This window comes from Ambystoma mexicanum, chromosome 1q (genome assembly GCF_040938575.1).
Source record: "Ambystoma mexicanum isolate Mex_15411 chromosome 1q, UKY_AmexF1_1, whole genome shotgun sequence".
Classification (NCBI taxonomy): Eukaryota; Metazoa; Chordata; class Amphibia; order Caudata; family Ambystomatidae; genus Ambystoma; species Ambystoma mexicanum.
The window spans coordinates 390526216-390551417 of NC_090922.1; the positions used below are offsets into that span (position 1 = coordinate 390526216).

General features: G+C 45.7%; 1 protein-coding gene across 5 annotated transcripts in view; it reads left to right on the forward strand.

The window, feature by feature from the left end:
* Positions 1 to 25202, forward strand: part of RBL2 (RB transcriptional corepressor like 2) — a 953306-nt gene that overhangs the window by 334614 nt on the left and 593490 nt on the right. For all 5 annotated transcript variants that reach the window (XM_069639547.1, XM_069639538.1, XM_069639539.1 and 2 more), the window contains exon 8: positions 17358 to 17535. In XM_069639547.1, coding sequence (XP_069495648.1) covers positions 17358 to 17535 — 178 coding nt within the window. The remainder of the gene's footprint in view (positions 1 to 17357; positions 17536 to 25202) is intronic.

Genomic DNA, 25202 nt, shown 5'->3' on the forward strand with positions numbered 1-25202 from the left:
ATACAATTTCAACCCATATATAATTTCCCTCTTCATCACTCGGTGCAGAAGCATGATGCGCAGTGTGTTATCGTGTTCGTGCTACTGCTGCTGGGAATCATTTTCGCTGTGCTACCTGGGGAACCCAGTCTGTCTACACTTTTTATCAATCCTAAACGTGACTCACTGCTCAAAACATCCTGCCTGCGCGGGGGACACGCTGTATGCACAGTGTGTTATCGTGTTACCGTGGGACAGTGGACGGCTGCACCCAGGACCCATGTCCTCTGAACAGCGAGTAACTGTCTGTCGACATAAATCTCTACTCGTTATCGTGCTATGTGCCAAGCTCCAGGGCTTTCCTCTCCTTCTGACCTTCTTGTTTCATAGGTGTTTAACGGGATGACTGCAGGCTTGGAGCCTTTGAACCCCGGGCGACTGATCAGAAGCCACATTTGGACTAGCTAGACTGCAAAACGCGCAGATCGTTATTTGGTCTGTGGTCCCTGTGTCCCCGCGCTGAAGCGCGGAAGCGCATAAACACTGGTGGCCGTGGGGCGGTTATCTTTCTGATGTGCCATGGATTTAAGGAGTGGTGCAAAAACATCTGAATCACTGGAACTGGATGCTTCGCAGCGCTGCAGTACGCAATTGATCTACCTCTTCCTCCCTCCACCATTATTGAATTCCTACCTCCAGCAGTAAATAACATACATTCAGTTACTATTAACCAACAGGAGGGGGAACAGGCGGCGATTCGTACACCTCAAATTTATAACTTTAAGGCAACCAAGCTGATAAACTCTTATTTTTCTAAACAGCAGAAGTGTAATACACTAGTTAGCCAAAATCCCTCTACATCAGGATTAATGAGAGATCATATCACAACATCTATAGCCTCAATGCAACAGCTTGAACCAATCACTAACAGCAGAAGTGTAATACACTAGTTAGCCAAAATCCCTCTACATCAGGATTAATGAGAGATCATATCACAACATCTATAGCCTCAATGCAACAGCTTGAACCAATCACTAGTGTGTACCTTATGTCTTCTGAAGAAACTGAAGTGGATGAACAAGGCTTGGCCTTCTTCTTGAATACTCTGTCGATTTTATTCTGAAGCTCCACACTTATTCAGACTCTGACTCATCTATTACCTCCTATGAGTCAACCCCTGTGGGGGGCGTGGCTTGAGCCCATGGAGTGAAGTAGCCTTCGGACGGAGCTCCAGTCAAGATCCTCTCATAGATCCTAGCAAAGTGCACTTTAACTTACACTATTGGCACTGCCGACAGATGGCCGGGTAGGGGAAGTGGTCATATCGTCCCGACTTGCAAAATAGACAAAAACCAAAGGAAATTCACTGCAGATAAGGAGGTTGGAAGCTACGGCCCTGCAGTGTAAAGATGGGGACCAGCGAAAGCCCGATGTGCGGAGCACTGCTGCTGAACAGGATTGCGCGTCATTAAGCGACAAGTAAAGGTGGAAGGAGAAGTGCTGCATCGAGGCTGGTGAAATCGAGCCCCTGACGTGGGACCCCTCTGAGCTCGGCAGAGAGTGGAGGAGAAGCGAAATCAAGGTAGCGACCTTGCGCCGCCACTAAACATAAGGAGCAGGAAGACGAACGGCTCCCCTGAGAACGTGGGGGGTCTCCTGGCTGCCCGCAGGAGCCACACTGACAAGCCTGCGTGCGGCGCTGGGGGTGCGGTCGTAACTGAGCCGGTGAGAGGACCTGGTGCCATGCGGCGAAGCGGGAGGAGACACGGACCGCAATACCCCCGAATACATGACCCGCACCATATCCTGGAAACCAGCATGAGACATTGCCTGCGGGCGCGGCTGCCACAGTTATACACCCGTGCGATCGGGAGTCCCTGAATCGGCACAAACTTAAAAGCCCCATACTCGGAACAGGTGTGCGGGAATACAAACAGCGGGCACGTCGGGCCCTTTGGACACGCTGAAGATCCGGCCCGAGTTGCATACCACAGCCCGGTCCGCCAGCGGCTCATGCCACTGGGAATCGACCCAACTGAGATGTGCAAGCTAATCTACGCAGCGCCACGGGTTGTGTGCGGTGGGGGTTGCTGTAGATGTGCTGATCTAGGGGACTGTTAAGAGCTGGGTGGATAGATGCCCCAACGCTGGGCCTGCGGGGTGAATTGAGACTGCCTGCCCGGATGAAAATCGCTTCTCCCTCATGCATCTGAGTGTTCACTGAAATAACTGGACAGACGGAGGCTCATACACTCTAACGAGTGAGGACCCTAAAGCAATAAGGTACTGGGGGAAGTGCATTAGAACGCATTGGTAAGCGTTGAGCTGCTGGAGCCCCCGAACTGCAAGGGATACATACTGTCAATCAGGGGGGGAAGCATTGCTTGGATCCTACGGTGGAAAATCCGGCACCAGCACTGCTATACTGAGCGCCTGCTACATACACAGCGTGCAGCTGCTGCTAAGTAAGCCTGCGGCAACTAATGAAAGGCCTGAGTCACTGTACACAAACTTGGACCCCTCCACTGGGGATAGGGCATGAAACGAGGCCCAACAGCACCCCTCTTCCCCTAAAGGGCAGGCTTTGCAGAGACCTGACAACAGATGGTGACTGTCGGAGGGGGAAGAGAGCCACAGACCAAGCAAGGGTCAAACGACTAGAGTCCACTACGGAGCGCGAAATTGCTGGCGCTGATAGGTGTGAATGCCCCCCTACGAATCAAAAAAGAGGAATAAGGAGAAAAGAAGCAAAACACTGTACGCACCACATAAGAACGCATGGCTAGCTGGGCTACAGGGCGAGCAGACACCATGGATAGATTGACCTGGTGGAGGCACACTGCACTACAGTGATTGGGGCTGGACAATTGAGGTCCAACACTGCCTAGCCAAGGAGCAGAGACCCCGGGGGAGCGTCATCTACTACAGTGCACAGGATACTGGGGACGCACCAAAGGCACAGTCCCACAGCCTAGAGTACAGAGGCTGGGCCCTCCACTTAACAGGACAACACCAACAGGACACAGCACATCAACAAAAACAGCAAACCTGAAGACACCTGCTGAGCTGCTGCCCAGAGCACTAACAGGAGGCGTCAACTGCCACATAGCCGGCAGCCATAAACACTACACGGCCGAGAGGTCAGGAGGGCCACGGCCACTGAGGGATAAAGATGCACAGCAATAAACACAATGCTACGTCCCCATCCAAAGGGAAGAGAAAGGCAACCATCATGGACTCCTTCAATAATGCAGCCAGAACTTGTGAATCAACACAGGGAAGCCCCGATACGCAAAAGACAACAGAGACACCGGATTCCGGCAGCAAGGATGACCAAGTACTGGCAGCGACTGCGGCACTCCAGATATCGATAGAAAGAAAAATAGAAACCAAAATAGAAGAGCTGAAGGTGGACATGCAGTTAGTGAGGCAAGATGTACGAAACCTGGCAGAGAGGGTAACAGCAGAGACTGGCCTGAAAGAAACTGCTGAGACGACGAGAGACCTGGAGGTACGGCTGAAGGAGCTGGAGAGGTGGAACGCAGTGTTGGAATCACGATCTGAGGATGCAGATGGGCGGGCCCGGAGAAACAATGTTGGATTACTGGGCATCCCTGAGGGGCTCGAGGACCAGAACCCCACAGGATTTGTAGAGACCCTGGTACTTCCAAGAGATCGGAGCTGGCAACCTCACACTGGGATTTGCAGTGGAGAGGGCCCACAGATCCCTGCAGAAAAGACCACTGCAGCGGTCGCACCCTCGCCCAATGATCGCAAAAATTATCAACTTCCAGGATAGGGAAGAAATACTGAAATATTCCAGGAAAGGGGGAGAGATATGTCAGGAAAACTGTACAATAGCCATATACCCGGATTATACACCAGCGGTTCAAAGGGCTAGAAACTCCTTTCTGCCGGTTAAGGCCAGACTCCGACAATTGAACATCAAGTATATGCTCATGTACCCGTCTAGGCTTAAAGTGATCTACAAAGGCCGTCCTATTTTTCTTGAGAATCTGGCGGCAACCACCCTGTGGCTTGAATACAACCTAGATAAAGGAGAAGAAACTGTTGCATGAATGTTAACTAACAATGGGGGGAGTAGTGGGCACGTAGGGATTGTATTGTTAACTGATAAGCCTACTATGTTTTACAACGGCAGACTGGATACTGAGGAGCAAACATGGAGTGGAATCCTAAAGTAGATGGGGCAACGCCGGGCCACTTGCCTTGGGTTCGAAAGGCTGATCCCTGCAAAGGTAAAGTCGGCCGGTTGCCGATGCAGTGTAACTCACACAAGAAGGCCTGGATGGGCTGCAAGAAGGGAGCAGCAGCTGGGCGCAAATATTTAGTTTTGTTTTTCGTTGGGTTTGTTGTATGTTCTCCACGTCAAAGGGCAAACGAAAGGGAAAAAGTTGTTCTGGAGCGTAGTTGGACAGGGGAGGCTGGGGACACTACCCTGAGAAAGTAAGCCAGTAATACGGGCGTTGCTGAGTTGGGGGGAAACAGTGGGCGGGTAAAGGGAAGCAGCCGCATGTGACCATGGCAGCTGACATTAGGATAATAACATGAATGTATGGGGGATGTGCACATATTTGTGCGCAGAAACCGAGTGAAGTCCTTTCTCAGTAGAAAAAAAGTGTCCATTGCATTGCTGGAGGAAACCCACCTAACGGAGGGTGAATTGGCCAAGGTCAAAGAGTGCTGGGGGTTCAAGGCTAGGGAGTGGCATACTCTAAATACGCCTGTGGCGTTTTCATATGGATAAATGCTGCTGTCCCTTTTCGGCTGCTGGGGTTGGAGGCTGATGCAGACGGGAGATACCTGATACGTAGAAATATACATAGTCAACTCCTACTTCCCCAATTACGGAATTCTATCTTACCTCAACATGCTATGCGCTAAGAAAACACCATACCGGGAATGCTTTTTCCTCTGGGGGTAGGGGGATTTCAATTGTGTAAGGGACCTCGACTTGAACAGATCTCTCCCACATGCAAACCGACCAGGTGTGGCTTCTGTGGCATTGAATAAACTGCTGCAGAATTTGGATCTTGCGTATGTATGGAGAGGACTACACCCTAGAGACAGATGCAACTCATATTTTTCTTCTCCCCACTGCCTGTACACTAGGATAGACTATGTGTGGACAGGGCCCACGTAGCAGAAACGGAAATGGCACACTATCTGGGTAGGTCAATCTCGGACCACTTGCCACTCCTGTTAGAGTGGAAGATGCCGAGCCCAAGGCCCACATACCATTGTGGCTGATGGCCGCAGACACCCTGACGGTTCAAATCTTCACAGATGGGCTCAAAGCAAAACTTGAGGAATACTGGGAACGAAATGTAGGCAGTGTGAAAGACTGGAGCACGGTGTAGGAGGAAATGGAAGTAGTGGTAAGGGGGGAGGCCGTAGCTAGTCCGGGAGGTATTCAAAAGACACTGAGGGCGGAACTAGAGAAAAGGGAGGAGGATATTAGACAGATGGAAACACGATCACTGGGCACCCGCGATGAGGAGCTAAGCCTGGCGGAGGCTAGGAGAAGCTGTCAGGAGGCCTGGGATAGACTGTCGAAACTTGACTACACAATAAGAACCGCCAGGGCACACGCGGAGGGGGACAAGCCAAGCAGGCTATTGTCATGGCTGTGCAAGAGGGAACACCCAAGGCACTTGGCCACAGAACTTATAGACGATGAGGGCAAGATACATAAATCGCCGCAGGCAATTAACAATACATTCACTGAATTCTACTCCCACCTTTATAAACATATGGAATTGGTACCCCAAGAAGATATACTAGGCACCTTGGAAGAAATTGGGCTACCTAGGTTGGGTACAACACAATGTGAGGCACTTGAGCAGGATATATTGGCTAAGGAAATATCTGAGGCAATTAAATCATTGAGCACTAGTAAGTCTCCCGGAAGTGACGGGCTCCCCCCTGAGTTTTATAGAACATACGCCGCGGTCTTGACCCCAATGTTGCACAAAGTGTTTAAGGAGGCATATGAGAAAGGGCTGCTCCCAACAAGCATGAGGGAGACCTTAGTGATCCCGATCCCCAAGCCAGGGAAAGCCACGGACAGATGTGACTCATATCGGCCACTGGAAATGCTATACTACGATATAAAAATACTCACCACCATACTAGCAAAGAGACTATCGAGGGTGATCAGCGAGCTGATACACGGGGACACAGCACAGCCATGAACCTGCACCGACTACAACACGTCATAGCACATACGGCTGACTGACAGGCGCACTATGCAATCATCTCACTAGAAACAACAAAAACGTTTCATTCCATATATTGGGCGTGGCTGCTAGCAGTACCTAGAGAGTTTGGGTTTGGTGAATGGTTCATCAAATGAATAAAGATACTATACACAGAAGCGGTGGCGAGGGTCAAATCCGGGAAAGTGGTGTCGTCGGCATGGAACAATACTCAGAGGCATCAGGCAAGGGTGTCCGTGTCACCCATGCTCTATGTGCTGGGGTTGGAGCCAATAGCTATATATCTTAGAAAACAATTCATCGATGCAGGCATAAGGGTAGGGGGAATTAACCACCTAGTGTCACTTTATGCAGATGATGTGCTATTATATATGAACGACCCGCATTGTAACGTGCCTGTGATACTGGAGGTGCTGGATAATTACGCAAGGGTATCGGGGATACGCTTCAGCGGAGCATAGTCTTGTATATTTCCACTGGCAGTCCTAATGGGGAAAACCATAGATGAATTTCCGAGAGTAGGGCTCCAATGGCAGCTGAAACGTTTCGATATCTAGGGGTCAACATAGGACACACGCCAGAAAGAATGCATGAAAGCAACACGGCAGCCATAGTGAAGGGTTTACGCAAATCCATGAAATTCTGGGCTAAACTACCCCTGTCATTATTGGGCAGGGTTGCTATCACCAAAATGATAATTTTACCAAGATTTTTATACTACTTTAACAATGTCCATTACTATATCAAGGCCTCCTTCTTCCGCCTACTGGAGGCACTCCTAAGAGAATTCTTATGGGGCACGACCCGACACAAACTTGCGCTCACTACACTTTATTTGCCCTACAAGGAACGGGGAACGCAGCTGCCTGATCTGGAGAAATATTACTTGGCAGCGCAATTAAGCTTTATAGCTAAATGTTCTTCAGGCGAGGTGACCTCGGAAACAGAGCTGCTGCAGAGTCTAGTGGCCCGACACGCCTGAAGGAAATACTATGGCTAACACCAAAGAGCCTGGCAGCGACATCCGTGCTTGTGACACTGGGGCGACAGGTGTGGCAAAGGGCTCTGACGCTGTTGAAGCTTGGGCACCCCTACTCACCCGAAGTCCCAATAGCAGTTGATGTCTGTAAAGACAGGACAGACCTGGCGGTTGCTAGACACTGGGAAAGATGGGGCATTTACACTTGGGGAGACATGTATGAGGAGGGTGTCTTCAGGGAATTTGGATCCTTAATTGAGAAGGAGGGGCTCCCCAAAGGGCAGTTTTTGTGGAACCAGAGGGTTAGAAAATAGGCGAGGAGGAGGTGGACTGAATGGCCAGAGGAGCCAGAGGTTAACCCCCTACTGACCCTAATCTATAACCTGAGTGATGGCTGGAAACCAGTGTCCAGATTGTACAGCCTACTTACACATAGACCCAACCCCAGGAGTACAGCGCTGAAAGAACGCTGGGAGGCGGACCTGGGGGGAGGCATAATAGACCGGGTGTGGGAGCGAACATTGTCATACCCTCGCGAAGTGTCCAGGAATCCTCGCTTCAGATTAATCCAGATGAACGTATTGTACCGCACCTACATGACACCATGCAAGATAGCCAAATTCAACAGTAACACGCAACCCCTCTGCCCATGGTGTGGGGCGGAGTAGCAGAAGCAGGACTAATGCATATGTTCTGGGGATGTGTGCACGTACAACGATTCTGGTCACAAATTGAACAGGCCTGCAGAAGAGCAGGGATTGTGAGATATTAGTGGACTCCGAAAGAATACCTGTTGGGAATTTACCCTGGGGTCAGTAAATTTAAACAAGTGGTGAAATTCATGGACATGGCTTGTATACTGGCAAAAAGAGCCATAGCAATGATGTGGAAATCGGCCAGGGGCCCACAATACGCACGCTGGAACAAGGAATTTGAACGGTGGGCAGAGGCAGAGTCAAGTCTATGGGGTAAAACGGTTGCTAGGTCAGGAGAAGATGCAAGTATTCACTACGAGGCCTGGAGAATGCTAGTCTGGGACATGCTCCAACCATCTGACGACAAACCCCTATAAACAGTCATATGCTGTATGTGAGACAACCGTAGCTTATTGTAGCAAAAGGTTAATTTGCCATGGGTGTCACCCGGGAAGCGGAACCCTAAGCGTCATTTAGCCCCACACATGACCCCCCAGGTCAACTGCGAAAGACAACGAATAAGTGTATAAGACATGTTGCCTGTAGCGTGAAGAAAGTTTGTGTGTGTTGTTATGTTAACTTTTTAATGTTAAAATGAATAATATGCATACAGACGAACAGTACTGCAAAACCGGAAGCATCCGATATCTATGTAAATGTCTATATATAAATGCCAATAAAAACATGATTTTTTTTTTTATGAGTCAACCTCTGCTCCGGCAAATCCTAGGCAATTAAGGCTCTAGAACCCCTCCCCTCGATTTTAGGGGTAACTCACCCGATGCTAACAGAATTAAATCAGGTTTTGAGCTCATTGATTTCCTTGTTTGAAAATCTGCAGAGAGACTCCCACACCCATGCAACACTTCTTGATCTAATACGAGGCAAATTCCCAAATCTCTCTTTATTAAATGTGGGGGTGAAACCTTCAGCAGGAGGGCAGGAACTACCATTGGCAAAATCACAGATAGACTCGGATTTGGTCCCCTCTGAAAAGGTGGCATATATACCATTGGACTAAGAGGTTATTTGGTGGAACCAGAAAGGGCAAATAAAGTCCTCTGCAAAATAAAGTCCTTAAAGCTGGTAATACAAAAGCCAAAACTAAGAGTAAGGTCAGCTAAAAAGAATCTCGAACACCCGAAAATCTCAAACTCCATCTTCAAAGCCTTATGTAAATCGATTTCTCTCCCCTCGGGGAGGCCACCGATAAGTCATTATGAGACCAAACATGCGAATACCTCGACCCAAGCTGGGACTTCTCTGAGCTCGGTCCTTCTCCATTATTCCTCAAAAAACACATGTGGTGGCAACCTCTCGGTGTCCACTGAGCTGTCTCAGTACACAGATTCTATAGCTCAAATCTCTCTCTCAAACGCCAAACAATCACAGTTATGTCCAAAACAGTTGGGACTCTAAATGAGGGAGAGGGTGCATTCCCATGATGAATCGTCAACACTTTCTTCTGGAAACTCCCTGAGGGTATCTAGTCATAGCATCGAATGCCAAAGTGTTACTCACCACACTGCAAGGTAGTTATGCGACCTCCAAAGACGAATAGTGGTATATGAACAAGCAGTAATTAGTCTCCAGAATCCCACGTCCCCTGATCTCAAAGAATCAGGCTTCCTCTTAATGAGGGGCTCTTCTTTACGATGTACCACTCTGCTATTTAGGTAAAAACAGACAGAGTTGTCTATCGCACAAAAGAGCGGGGAACACGCGCATCGCCAAACCAATGCTGCAAGGAAATTACAGAAATGAATAGGTAAGTTGCAATTATGTGTTTTACAGCAATTCTAATTAGAACAACAGGTACCTGAGTTGGTGTAAGTGAATAGGGCAGAGATATGATCCTGTACCTATACAGAAAAAACACCCAAGGTGAAAAACCAATTGACAATCCAGAACCCCTTATAGAGTGAGGGTTTTGATAGACTAACCTGATGAAACTGATACTGAAGAAAATATCCAAATGGGTGGAACACAACAACAGGAAAAAATAATTTCATGGGAAGGTTAGTATAGGAAAATACACCCGATCGGCACGAGGGACGCGCTAGGTCCGGGTTGGTGCATATACTGGAAAGCATTCAGTTGCACTTTAGCAGAAAAAGTAAACCAGCTCCAGGAAATAGTCAATGTACATTCGTTCCAGAATTATAGGGTAAGGACCAAGGAATTCTTAATGCGTGCTGGATTGGTCTAATATAACTGAACCTTAATGAGGATGAAGAGTTGTCAGGATACTAGGACAGTTTTACAGTAAACAACAAATGGTAGACTTGCGCTTGTTGGTCTGGTAAGGAAACCGAGAGAAGAGTTGTAACAGGACCGAAGGATCAGCCCTGCTGTGAGGGAGGAGTATTGCCGCAGAGCCGGAAGCACTGATCAGCTGTGCGGAAGGTCTCCTGCGAACGTACGGCAGCAGTCAGGGTCCCCTGCTGCCATAGCGTAACACAAAGCATCGAATGCCTTACCATCTAAAAAAAAGTGTTGAAAAAAAAGCATCTAATGCAGTTTATTTTAAGGTAAAGGGTTTATTTTAATGCATTTGATGCTTTTTTTTCGACGGTAAGGCATTTGATGCTATGACTATAAACCCTCCCTGAGCATTGTTTTCCCCCTCCCTGCCGCCCTTAAGCAATGGTGTGTGGCGTGTGGGATCAGGAAAAGCTGTACATTACACTACACAAGTGCGAGAGGGCCCCAAAGATTACAATGCCCACAATCTACCCTTTCCTCAAAATCAACCAATGAGGCATCTTCCACAGTCGCCTCTATCTAGTTTAAGAAAAGGGGACGTTTTGAGAGATGACTTCCTCCAATAAAGTGGAAAGTACAGCGATTCATCTATTACAGTTACCTATTTCAAAGCAAAGCAACAGAGGTAAACTATCCTACACCGAGAATTTCAGCAGTAGGTAAAGTAGGCTCAAAGTTTAAGGTTACATGCACAAAATATTAAAAGAGGTCTTTCGTATTGAACCGATCCGGGATTCTGAGGCTGCTTTCCCAAGTTTCTAGTATGAAAGCAATATCATTCAGAGACAGACAGAATAGAATTTGCATTTAGAGGAAGAACAGACGTAGTATTACTAACATTTGCCTCACAAATTGTATCTGATCTGGTTCAAACCGAAATAGACTCCCTATTTCACTTAGGATTTAATTTTTCAAAAGAAATGAGCAGGAGGGGTGCTGCCCATATAGAGAAGGTGCTTGCATACAGTGAGACAAATCGCACAAATCCCCCAGAGCGTATTCATGGAATGAATGGTCAAATTAATACAAGGTGGAGATGGGGAGGGGACACATCTGGAACCAGATTTGAGCACAAGGAATGACGCTCGGCTCCAGAAGTCACCCATACGTAATACCATCTGAGGCATGGGAATAGATACTAACAAACTTACTGTCCTTTCCTGGAATAGCTGTGGTCATACTCTCCTATATTCTAATCCAGATTTGGGAAAACTCCTTCATGAATACACTATCATTTTCATCCAGGAAACCTGGTTAATTGACGCACCAGTAGTGAATGGCTATGTAACATCTTTCGCCTCAGCTGTTAAAGGTCCAAAGTGGGGAGGCCGTCAGCCGGACTTGTTACCCTTATAAAAAGGATTGCGATGCTGTTCATAGACTATATATGGTTATCTCTCAAATAAATGCTTACTGGCAATTCACATTTTAATAATGCCAAGAGGGAAAAAACACAAGTTGTTACTGTTGAATATATGCTAGCATAACAAACTGAGTAACATTCAATGTATTCTGGAGGAGATGGTAGATCTTGTCTCAAAATGGTTGGATGACTGTAGGGAGGGGTTGGTAGTTCTAGGGGGTAAGGGGATTTGAATTAATTCTGCTTTTCTAAATCCGATCCCTGCCCTGAGACTACTCGGTATCCTGCCCCCTAAAGTCCAAGTATGGAGAAAGATAGCTTGAGTTTCTGAAATCTGTGGGTCTGACCCGGCTGAACGGCTTTGTGCAGGGAGATCTACATAGTCAGAGTACATGCGCAAGAGGTTCGAAACAGGCGATCTTAGATTACCTCTTTGTGGACGAGGCCCTTTTTCACATGTATTTAAGCTTTAGGGTACAACCAATTGAGTTTAGTGACCATGAGATGATCACAGCTGAGTTTGATTGGCCCCTGGAGATGGAATCGGGAGTCAATCTTTCCCCACAATCTGTGAATCAGGGATTGAATAGAATCTCCTGGAACCCCCACAGGGCTGCCCTGGTGAACAGAAGAACCGAGCGGATATTGGCTTACAGTACTTTGGATTTTTTTTAATGTCAATCATTTTGACTCTTTTTTGACAGACCTTCTTGCTTAGATTGGAAACAGAAGGAAGACCGTTCCTGAAAAACATGCCCACCAATTCCATCGGATATTGTGGGTGCGAAAGAGGGAAATGGGGGAGAGAACCTGATCCACAATCACGGTTAAAAGAAATCAAAAAAGAGAAATAACACTATCGCCAATGGTGTAGACTGTATAAACATCAGCTGTCACAGAATGATGCAGAATGTATGATGGACTGTGCCAAACAACAACTTCCACAGTCTGGCGCCTTATAAACCACTTAGGAAAAAACCAGGCTGACACACAGCTGACATACTTAGAAGTTGTTTAGAACAGATAATTAGCTGTTCTAAACAACTTCTAAATAACTGTGGAATAAATTTGATTAATAAATGCTGACACTGTTCATTACCAAACCCTTTCGCCTGAGCATAGTTTGTCTTCAATCATTTGTTAGAAGTTTTTAGCACGGCCTTGGGAAATCTTTTTCAAGTTTATTCCAGTAAGTGGTTTGGGTATCCACTTTTCCCTGTGAACTGCTGCTTCAATTCCATTCTTATAATGTACAACACAGTCTCATCCTACATTTTGGACCTAAGCGTACAACCAAATAGGCACCCACCTCACTTTTTACTGTAATACAAATTATCCAAAGAAAAACTGAAAAACTTTGGGCCTCATTATGATGTTGGCGGTAGTGTGCCAGTAATTATTGGCACGGCTGCCGCCAGAGTCGTTTTTTACTGGCACCTGGCAATGGGGATGTACCGGGGCATTCCAGCCCCGGTGGACCCGGTACATCCCCATTGCCGGGTGCCGGTAATAATTACTCCCCATTCCCATTGAGCCCAAAAGGGCAAAATGAGGTCGGATGCACCTGCACTGTTTGTGAATGGTGCCGGTGCATCCGACATTCTCTTCTCACGGGTGCAGATACGTCCGCCAGGTCTGACCTGGTGGGCGGAAAGGCACCCGCGAGCAGAACTCATAGTTTTCCAGTCCAGTAGTAACGGTGCTGGTAGCTTGCCAGTGCCGTTACTACCGGACTGGCAAACTTGTAATGAGACCCTTTGTATTGTAAAAATAAAGGATTTATTTAAATCTAGGGGTAAGTAAGCACTAATACATTATATGAAATCACAATATAAAAACACAACACTATACTTGAAGGTACACAGACCAAAGTATAAACCTTATTAGGAAATACCTAACAGTAGTTCTAGGGAAGTCAAAACCTTCTCATACACATTCAGTATAGGTCACACCGATTCTTGGGGAGTAAAAACCAATGGTTACTTTCACAATTACATTCAGTAAGGGAAGGGCAGTGGACCCTTACAGTTGTATAATGATTCTCAGTACAAATCACTTAATCACTCAACTGGACAATACACTTTTTTTGAATAGTGGAACACTTATTCTAGGTGCAGTTAAATCATATAGCTACTTTTGTGATAACACTACAGATAGAGACAAGCAGTAACTCTTGTAACTTATTTTTGGATGGCACAGAGCTAACACAAGATAAGTAAAACCCATATACTTTTTTAACCTCACAGTGAAGGGGAAAGTAAAACCCAATGTTACACTTTACTGAATGACTCAAAGTTATTCTAGGTAGGCAACAACCTAATACAGACTTATTCTGGACAGGCTAGCAGCAAGTCAGGGGAAGCAAGACCCAGTTGGAGGACACACATACAATTATCCTAGCACGACTAATCTGGTGAAACCAACACTTTACTTTTGGGAACAGGCCCAACCTAATCACAGGAGAGTAATATACCTTCACATCTACTTTCTATTAGACTGGCAAAACAGTTGCTAAGGGAGAAAATATGTTTACCATACTTTTAAGAATAGTGCATCACACATCCAAGGTAAGTAAGAACTTTCGTAACGGTTCACTCTTGGAGTTACAGTTACCAACCAACTTTTTACAAGTAAGTCACTTTTAAGCACGTATTTTCTTTTCTAGGTAAACGTCCCAATCCCTTGAAAGTCTATCCCTTATTCTTGGAGCATGAGTGTTCTCAGTGGCATAAGGGGGGTCACTAGGACTAGTGACCAACAGGCAGTGTCAGGATAGGTTCTTTAGTACCAAAAGTCAGAGTTCCTTAGGAAAACTGGGCAAACAGGTGAGTACTTTACTTCTAGGGTTAGAAGATGGCCCAGGGGCTTCGCAGAAGACACCCTAGCAGGATTCTAGAAGTGGGACTGGGTGCACTGGCCGAGAGGCCTCCCCATCACAGAAAACAACCCACAGCTACACAGAAATCCTAACAGGCTTAAGGTAAGTACATACCCAAGCCAACAAAGTACCTCAGAATTGAAGAAGATTTTGCAGCAGGAAGACTGCAGGATCTGCAGCCAAAAACCCGGTCAGTGGATTCCTTGTCGTGGTGACTGAAAACAGGACCCTGGAAGGTACTTTGCAGCAGGTAACGATGAAGCAGGCTCTAGGCAAGGTTTCCCTCTCGGCTGAATGCGGGTCAGCAGATTTGGCGCCTTTTCAAGGAGCACAGAAGAAGACAGAAAATCGTGGTTGAATACTTCTCTTTGTTACAAAGGTTCAGCACTCTGTTGAGGGGACTCAATTTGTGTCTCTGGAGACCCACCAGGATGCCCACGAAGTTTCAGCGAGATTCGGAATCCGTAAGATCGTGCACCACACAGTGACTCGAGGTCCCAGGGTATTGGGGTATTGCAGCAACGGAAGGTCGCAGCAATGCGTGGGATGGCTCAAAATGCAGGTCTTCTTGAGTCTAGTGGGTCTCACCAGGCTCTGGGTCTGGGTCGGGTTTGTCGTTCTCAAAGTCCCCAGGTCGATTGGAAGGAAGGGCTACAGAAGGCTCTGGGTACACAACAGGCTCTCCAGTCGCTGGAAACAGTTTCAGCTGCTTTTCCTCCATCATCCTCTTTGGTTTCGGTTCCAGTGGTCGACATTTCTTCAGCTTCCAGGTTTGCAGTATTTATCAGGAACTACAGCACAACCTCTGCATTCTATCCCCGCATTTTATAAGAAGGGGCGGTCTGGTTGTCTAATCAGGACAGCCAGCCCCCCACTGGGATTTGTCCCCATTCAGGCGAGGAGTAAGACAAAGGGCTGTGGAGTTTCGGACTCCTCCCTCGCTTCCTGCCCTCACAGACAGACTGGAGCCTGGGCTGGGAGTCCAGGGGACTCCCGCCGAAGATAAAAATCACTCAAAGGAATTTCCCACCCTGGATGTCAGGGGAAGGAACAAGAAACACTAAAATGGTGAAAAAAGAAGACACGGGCCATTTTGGTAAAATGAGCACCCTTAGGTGTCTTTACTGCAGCTGTGCACACAGCCGGCGGTAAAGGTGCACCAAATTAATACATGGTATCACTGCCACCAGCCATTGAAGGTAAGCTTGTTGCTGTAACAGAATTGTTACAGTTTTAACGTGAAAGGGCATTGTATCTCCATAGCACTCCACATAAGGTGGGGTGTGCTGGCTTCACAGAATGAAATGTAAAAGGGATCCAAAGATCCTTTCTGCCCTTGGGAACCGTAGTTCTCTCAAGGTTAGCAAAAGAAAGTTAAAGGGGAGCTCCGAGGCCAACCCAACAACAAGAGGCACTTATTGCCAATAAGTTGTTAAAGAGGATAACTTTAAAAAGACACTATGGAGAGTCAAAAACATGACACCCATAAAAAGAGTTAAAGAAAAATATCCCACTAATAAAGCAAAAAGTTCTGGGGTTGACCCAGGTCAGGAAGATTTACCAGTTCTGTGACAATCTTACCTAACAAGTTCAGACGCAGTTAAAATGAACCAAGATATTGCAACAAACCCTGTTAAATTCAGCGAGTGTTGGAAGTGACATCAACCTTAAATCGGAGTCCCTCTCGTAGTTCAGGTCATTAGCACATATGTAATATGACAGATGGAATCAGCAATGTCATCATAAATGACTTTATGGATGACATCATTTGTAAGACCCAGAGTTAAGGTTGTCACTTCCAATACCCATAGAATTCCTTGTGCTTTGTTGTGATAAATTGGTTCACTTTAACTGTGTCTCAACTAAAACGTTTTCACTGAATGTATAGATTTATAGTATTTCTGACCATTAGGGAACTGAGCATGGGCACATCCATCCTTATCCCTGGGACCTGCTAAAAGCTTGGGCAAGGAAAGGGACCATTATATCTGGCTGGGCCCTGGATTCCAAAGGAGGCAGTATAATGTCTTAGCCAGACAATCTTCACATCTAAATCCTGTGGCTGTCAAAATCAGTATGTGAAGTTCTATGTTACAAACCTTTTATTTGCGGGTCAGTGTTGTGAAAAATGAAATGAGTATCACTACATATTATTCCCACCAAAAATATCGCCGTATATATGATCGTCTGGAACGGCCATAGGCAATATTTTTTGGGGGGGGTCATTTTTGAGGGTTTTTTGGGAGCGGGGTTTGCAGGGGTGTCCCCCGCTCCTTTAAAAATAATGCAGGGGCTGGGGGGTGTCCCCCGCAGGTTCCATGCCTTAATATCGCCTCAAAAATATGGTTTTTGACAAGGCTCATGTGTACCTTAATGGCAAACAGTGAATTTTAAAAAATTCTAGTTTTGAAAATGCACAGGCACCAAAAGCTATTTTAAGCACTCATTGGCCAGTTTCATCTTTCTGTCTTCTGTCCTTCTTTAACCTTCACCTTACTTTCTCATCTTTAAATCTCCCCTTTCCGTTCTTCCCTCCGGCCTCCTTCCTTTTTTGTATTCCTCATCTCTACTCATTCCTCTTTCCCTACATGCCTTTCTTCCAACCTCTCTATCCCAACCTAAATCTTTTCTTTCTTACTGTCATCCTTGCACTATATGTCTCTTCTTGTGATATCCCTGAAAGTGTTCTTTCTTGGCAATTGTGTCAAATGAAATAATCATGCAAATATGTGAAGAGTTTCATTGAAACTGATGCAAAGGGCATTTTTTGGACTAATCACATTTGTACATTTCCAATGATTGCAAAGGCACATATTTCTTGAAAATGTTTATTGCATGATTTGTGCTATTAACTATACAGTGGCTAAAAAGGTTGCTCCAGATTTTTAAGTATCGTCATATAATGTTTGCTTCATTTTGGCCTGCAATAGAAATGTCTTGATGTGTCTGCCTACTTTAGGAAATCCATCAACAAGGTATATGAGGAGTATGTGCTATCTGTTGGCAACTTGGATGAGAGGATATTCCTCGGGGAGGATGCAGGCCAAGAAATTGGGACTTTAACACGGTGCCTGGGTGCCATGTCAGGCATGGAAACAGCACAAATGAAGCATAGTCTGCAGCAGCACTTTGATAGGGTGAGTGTTTCATGCATTACAATGTGTCTGGGAGCTCAGGAACTGGGTGCACTTACAAATCCAAAACACCTTACTATATGTACATTGTCATCTCACGTACAAGAAATGCAACATGCCGTTCCTCCACATCTGATCATGTGATGAGATGTGATATGTCATTTATAACGCACATATATATTTTTTTTTTATTTGTATTTAATCAAAATTAGATTTTTACAAAAGAAGAAGAAAAGTCTTTCTTTGTTGTTAACTGAAGAGAAAAAAAGAAGTCTACAGTTTCCTGTGTGCACTGGCTTGCTTATACCGCTGGTTGATTGAGGGTTTCGATTGGTTTCGATACACAATTGTTTCAAGGGGCGACAAGACAACGGATGGAAACAGAGGGAGGACAAGACAAACAGGGCCTCATTACGACCCTGGCGCTAATGGGTTAACGGCGCCGTAAAAGGCTGCAGCGCCGTTAACCCATTAGCGCCTTACTATGAGGTCCCTTTGCGGGACCCGACCTGAACGGCTGGTCTAGACCAGCTGTCAAAGTAGGCACCCACAAAGGCACCTTGGTGCTAAGTACGGTACCGCAATTTGCGGTACCGTACTTAGCACCTTCCCCAGTCCCATTGAGCCCTATGGGGCAAAAATGGGAATGGGGAAGGGCCAATGTTCAATGGGGAATTACCGCCCCACCAACCTTGGAATGGGGTGGTAATTCCCCATTGAACATTGGCGGATTCGTTACGATACCGGCACCAACCTTGGTGCTAATAGCGCCATGGTTTAGCACCAGTATCGTAATGAGGGCCATGGTTTTACTAGACCTTGTGTCATTCAGATCGTGCAAGAGCAGCAGCGCAAAGTGCAGAGGAAAGGAGAGGGGGAATTGCCAGGGAGAGGGAGGGGGGAAGTGCAATCAGGGCAGCACAGCTCTGGGTAAGTTCAAGGAGTGGGCACAGTGAGGTAACAGTTACAGCCCCTAAGTGCAAGGTGGGCCAGAGGCAGTGCAGGGGAGACTGATCATGGAGGAGCCTGGTACCCAGTGCGACTATGAAAGTAGCCAAGCAACCAGTTGGCGCAGCAAACTGGTAGGTCAGCAGGGGAGGGAGGGAGAGAAAGCAGAGGAGAGAATGAAGGTCTTGAGCTGCTTTTGGAACTTCGGGTGGTCCGGCTCAAGATTGAGAGGTGCAGAGAGGCCATTCCAGAGGGAGGCACCTGTAGAGGAGAGAGATCTATCCCGCGCTCTCTGCTTGGAGAAGCATCTGACCCTTAGAGAGTTCAAGGCAACTGAGCGAAGGGCTATGGAAGGAACGTATTTTAGAAGAGAGAGTTGGATGTAATGTGCACCCGGCCCCAGAAAGCCTTGTGGATGATGCAGAGGGTGTTGAACTTGATCCTTACAGCCACCAGGAGCCAGTGTAGAGATTTCAGGGCTGGAGAGATACTGTCCCTGGGCTTGAGGCCAAGGGTAAGTCTCACGGTCCTGTTCTGGATTAGTTGAAGAGGGCACAGAATAGAGGAAGGCAGATTGAGAAAGAGTCTGTTGCAGTAGTCTAGCCTAGACAGAACCAGGTCTCTGGAGACAGTGAGCTTCTGGTGCAAAGTGAGAAAGGGAAAAATACCTCTGAGGAGGTGCAGCCTGTAGTGGGCCTTCTTGGCAAGGTCGGTGATGTGAGGAGAGAAGGAAAGAGTGGAGTCGAAGATAACACCAAGGTTTTTTGCCTCACAGGAAGGCGAAGGAAAAGGACCCAAGGAGGGCAGCCAGAGTGACGGAGGGAAAGCAGGAGCAGGGGTCACAATGAGAAGGATCTCAGTCTTACTGGCATTAAGGCAGAGATCGTTTGAGGTGCACCACTCCTGAATCGCGGATAGACAGTCAGGAATTAGCAAGAGAGGAGAGGAGGCTGAGGGGAACCTGTAAGAGAGCTGAGTGTCATCCGCATAACACTGAAACTTAGGAGAAGGTAGAGATCAGGTGGGCCGTAGGGACCAAGTTGACATTGAAGAGTCAGGATGAGAGGGTAGAGCCCTGGGGAACACCACATGTGGAGAGAAAGGTGGTGGAGAGAAAGGACACAAGTTTTACCTGGGAGGGTCGGTTCAGAAGGAAGGAGGTCAATCACTCCAGCGCCTGATCTGTGATGCCCGGGTTCTCGTGGAGCCGATTGATCAGGATGGCATGATTGACCATGTCAAAAGCAGAGGAAAGGTCCAGGAGGATGAGGATAGAAGGAAGGATGGATTCAGGATTAGAGAACAGATCATCACGGGTGTTCAGGAGAGCAGTTTTCATGCCTCTGGTTGCTCTGAAGTCAGACTGATGGTCATGGAGACAGCCAACAGATTCAGTTTGGAGAATACGCTGGGAGATGGCCACATTTTCCAGGAGTTTTCCCAGGAAAGGAATGATAGAGATTGGGTGATAGCTTTCCAGGCAGGTAGGATTTCTCCCTATCAGAATACAAGCCATTTTTAAAATGCTCACGCAATCAACCAATGAAAATGTCAATTCCTGGATAATTTTAAAATACTTTTATGTAGAATTGTAGGGTTAATTAATTTAACATATAACAACTTGCCTCTAATAATGCATATGCAGTTGGAAAAAAGTGCAATGGCTTAGTTTGTGCCATGTGAACGCAGTCCCGCCATTATTTTGCATTGCACATAAAGAGGTATGTCACGACTGGTCAACAAACAGTTTGGTGCACACCTAATTCACATCGGGATGCTAAAAGAAATGTGCTTCCTCAGAACTGGGAGAGTCAATTGTTTACACATGGTCTGAACAATCTGACCCACTGGTTACATAGATCTCTGCAGCTAGTGCCCAACCCAGTAACCAGTCTCAACCCTATTGACTCTATCTGTCATCAGTCATCACTCTGGTGCTTTAAACAATCTACCATCAAAAATGGCAAACTGTCATTTTGCAGCTATTGTGCCCATTTCTCTCACTACTACAACACAAACCACTATGCTTTTTAAAACATTTTTTAAATTTGTTTGTGGTTTGTAAAACCTTAACAAAGTTGGATACATACATATATATTCTCTACACAATTATACAAACTAAAAACATCTTAATAAAAGCGAAACACTACAATGACAAACAGCGCAGAGAACCATCTATTTGCTAGGAAAACATAACCTAAAATTTCAAACTGATATTCAGCAAAGTACCAAATCCTTTCACTTGAGCACAGTTGTTTGAGTTAATATTATGTGCAAATATTGCACGATGCAAAAGGTGCAAATGTGCAAATTGGTATGAAGAACAAAATGTATACAGGCCTAACCGATTCAAATTGATTAAAAGTAACTTTAGTCTTACAAATGAAGTGTACAATGTTGCAATTCAACTCAAGTCCTACAGCATACAGAACCAGGAGATCATTACAATTCAGTTGCCATGCAGGTTTCGAGAGCATGGCATACATTTATCACGATTATAATATTTAAACAGACAGTGCTTCACAGGTAAGGAGTTCAAGATCAATGATTCACAAAAACCGAACTAGAACAAAAATCAATGGTCTGTGAGTTCCCATCATCATTCTTGCCCATAAACTATCCATACAATCCCCAAAAGCTGGATTAACAAATTTAATCAACATCTTAGTGCGATGTACCTTAAAATATATACATTCTAAAATTTAATTTTTCAAGGATTCCATAGACTCATTGCAATTTGGGAATCTACATTTAGTAATAGGTATGCCTTCCTTTTCAATTGCCCAGTTCGACACCCTTTCCCGAGTATGGAACTGGTTCAGTTTAAATCGTATATACGTTGTCTGAGTATTTTGGCAAGGAAAAGAGATGATGTAAGGGGAAGGTGGGACCCTCTGTTTGGCATATTCTCCAAAGGTTTTATATTGACTCAATGATTAGATCGTAAAGATCCAATCTTTTTCATATAATTCTTTGTTAACATAAGCGGGGCGTGCAACTAGATCTAGGTGTGTAACATCAAGCTCAAGGAGTAGGGTGTTCATTTGGGTAGTGTAATTTATCAGAGATGTTGGGCCATTTTTCAATATCATAAGGTTAAGATCAAAATACAGTGAGTTCATTGGAGGTTTGCTGACTCTTCATGTAATTCCATAGGGACCTCCATTTAACTCAATAGGACTATCAACCCAAATTCGTGGCGGATAACAGTATTGTGGATAGAGAAGGCCAGGCGCAACACCGATTTCAATAAACTACCTTGGATAGTATCCACACCTTCATATATATTACATAAACCACAATGCCTTATCCCTACCTTAATTTTTATCCTTAAATGTTCAACATATCATATATGCACACACTCCGCTTACTAGATGTTCACCCAATGTTTGCCCTTCTACAGACCTACCTCCACCCTATGCACTTTATGTAGCCTCAGATCTCTTTGCATTTGGATTATGATTTTACATATTCAAATCAATTGATTGCTATTGTTGTCATGGGCCATTAGTACATCTGAATTGCAAATTAGCCCAGCCTGCAGCAGTTCCATGCTTACCCCACAGCGTCTGACATTTTTAAACGCTGCTTTCTTACACAGCACAGAGGGCCGGGCTTAAAGCATACAGGCACACTGTCCTGTACAACCCCAACTACGCCCAACTGAATAGATCCATGCAATGAAAACTTGTTTCACAGCCTTTTTATGATAGATATTTTATGGCTTTGTTTGTGTTCTCATTCCTGCCTTTAACCTTTGCATTTCAGACACCCACTCATCTCACTTGTGTATTTTGCAGTAGAAAAAGAAAATCCTGTATTGCTGCTCATTGAATGTCTGTTATTGTCATCTTCCTGTGACATTAAGCTTAATTGTACAACATTATATAAGTGTACAAGAACATGTTATCATGCACTCAGCTAATTAATTTACTTGTATGCTTATTTGTGTCATTTGTACTTGGTTGACTATCCACAGAAGGGCAGAGTGACAACAGTAGCTTTCATAACCTTTTTACCACTGCTTGCCTTTTGCAAATATTATGCTCTTAATGGGCTTTGATGTACAGTTACTTTAAAACAGTCAATTTAGAGGATAGAGCCTTTAAATCCCATTCTATGAGATGTGCTTTCATAACCCACGTGCACAAAAATATAGGGGCCTACTGACATTATGCACCCATTACTTCATTTTGTATCGACAAAGTACTCTTCAGCACTTGTGCTTGCAGCCTGGTATCCAACAAAACAAGGTCTGATATGCCTGTGAATATGGGACCCTCATGTTATCTTCTTTGGTCCCAAATCTGTAGGATAGAATTTTAGCCAGACACTCATGAATTGGATACTGTTGCAAGGTCCCAGGTCCTCTGTCCTAGGATAGCTTCATTGAACTTCCTATGATCCCCCTGTGGGGTCCACAAGCTCCCAAATGCCCTCCATGCCAATTTTTATTTGTGTGTCGGGTTTGCAGATCTGCATAGATGGACTTATTTGGGTCTGTGGACGGACAAACGTCTGCAAACACACAGCTAATGGCTATGACCTCAGGAACATTCAGGAACCCATAAGAATGTTGTAAACACTGAGTAAACCAAATAATAAAACACTGAGAGCCCCTCCAAAGTGCTTATAGCCTCAGGTGTCCACACAGGCAACACAGACAGGCAGGCATTCATCCTTGCTAATCAGACAGCCAAAGGAGAAATACACATGTCTTCCAGCTCTCATATTACCTTAGACTGGCCCCCAGGCACACCAGATGACCTTGGGAACATGGACCAATCAGCAGTTAAACCAGGCCCTGCTGCCCAGGTGCAGCCATGTTCAGGCACGTTCCAAGGGTAGGAGAAACTGGAAACTAAAAGGAGCCAGCCCAGATAGGGGTTGTCAGTCTGTGGGAGAACTGCCAGCAGGATGACTGCAGATGCTGATAGACCCCAAGAATGGAGGCTTGTAAAGAATAGAGGCCAGAAGAGGGGCCGAAGAAATAGGTACTGGTGCCTGTTGAAGTGTGAGAAGCATGGGGAAAGTTAAGCTTAGCCAAGAGAGTTTTGGCCCTGCTGCCCAGGTGCAGCCATGTTCAGGCACGTTCCAAGGGTAGGAGAAACTGGAAACTAAAAGGAGCCAGCCCAGATAGGGGTTGTCAGTCTGTGGGAGAACTGCCAGCAGGATGACTGCAGATGCTGATAGACCCCAAGAATGGAGGCTTGGAAAGAATAGAGGCCAGAAGAGGGGCCGAAGAAATAGGTACTGGTGCCTGTTGAAGTGTGAGAAGCATGGGGAAAGGTAAGCTTAGCCAAGATAGTTTTATTGGAGTTTGAGGAGGGGGAACCCTTTAAGCAGAAGGGAATTGATTTGACTGGGGCATAAAGATACCAAGGCGGTCCCAAAGGGGAAATGAGAGCTGGGAACAGAGAGAGAAAGTATTTTACAAAAGCAAAAGAGGAATACCACCTGTGAGAGCGAGTCAAAGGGTATCATCTAGTAAGAGGAAGAGATGACGACAGTACAGAAAAGAGAGAATATAGAATAGTATAGGATTCTATTGCAAAGAAGACGACTGGTGATAACAATTTGCAGAGAGATATTCATTTAGAAGGGACAGAGGAAAATAACATGTTGGAAAGGGAGAAGAGCGACCTTGGTGAAGAGGGCTCAGTAGAAGATACTAAAATTTGCTAAATGTGGTAGGTCAGATACAGGAGACGGACAACTGAATATGGTTCAAACTATTTCTCTTTATTAAAGTCTAGACAATGCTTCATCCAGCCCTATTGCTATGATGCAGGGTCCCTATTCTAGAAAACAAAAAAAGGTGCTTTTCAGGGTGTCTTTCATAAATCAAAACGGGTCCTCTGTCCAGCCCTATGCTATGGTACTAACTGGCTCTACCACTAATAACAAAACATAAAACGTAACCCAGAGAAGTGTTCTTTGCTCCCCTTCTTTGGTTTGAGCTGTTTGTTGTGTGACCCCCTGCTAAAAATGTCTATTGAAAAGTGTCTTGAAAGTTCTCAGGCTTTTACCTGCTCTTGTAGTTAAAAAATAGCAAGTTCCTTAGTTCCAAATATAAACAAACAAGGCGAAATCCTACGCTCCTCCGTGAAGTATGGATTGACTATAATAATCAGGTCTACCTTTATGGACAATCCGTGGTAGTGCTGATTGACGGCAAACCACCTCTTCACATTATGCTCGGCCAAGGCACTTCGCCCTACAGCCGTGACTGTGAAGTGGCTGCTGCGTTCCAAGAGTATGTCACAATGGACATACTAGACCTGTATCAAATAATCCAGGTGACTTTCTTTCACTGCATACCCAATCACAAGGGTGTTGGCAAGAGCAAAGAAGTACTAAGGAATACATTATGAATGGATTTATTTAGTTGACTTTGCAGGACAGTTGAAAGCTTTTCACAAGTCCAAATAATGTTTCTTCTCCACCCCTCCAGAGTGTCTCAGATTTCTGCAAGTGAAAGGTTTCGGGGTCTCATATGGACTGGCAGACTTTAGTTGAGGGTCTGCTTTGCTCTGATTCTCCACGCTCTGTGAGTGGCTATGGTTTGCAGCCCTGATTGTGCTCTTGGCTCTCAGCTATCCTTCTCCTTCATTCTAAACTCTCCAGGAGTTACTGTTTCCTTTTGCTTCCTAATAAACCCTCTGGGGGTCTTCGCTTCCCACTCTCCCCCTGTGGGTGTTTCCTTTCTCCTCGGGTGTCTG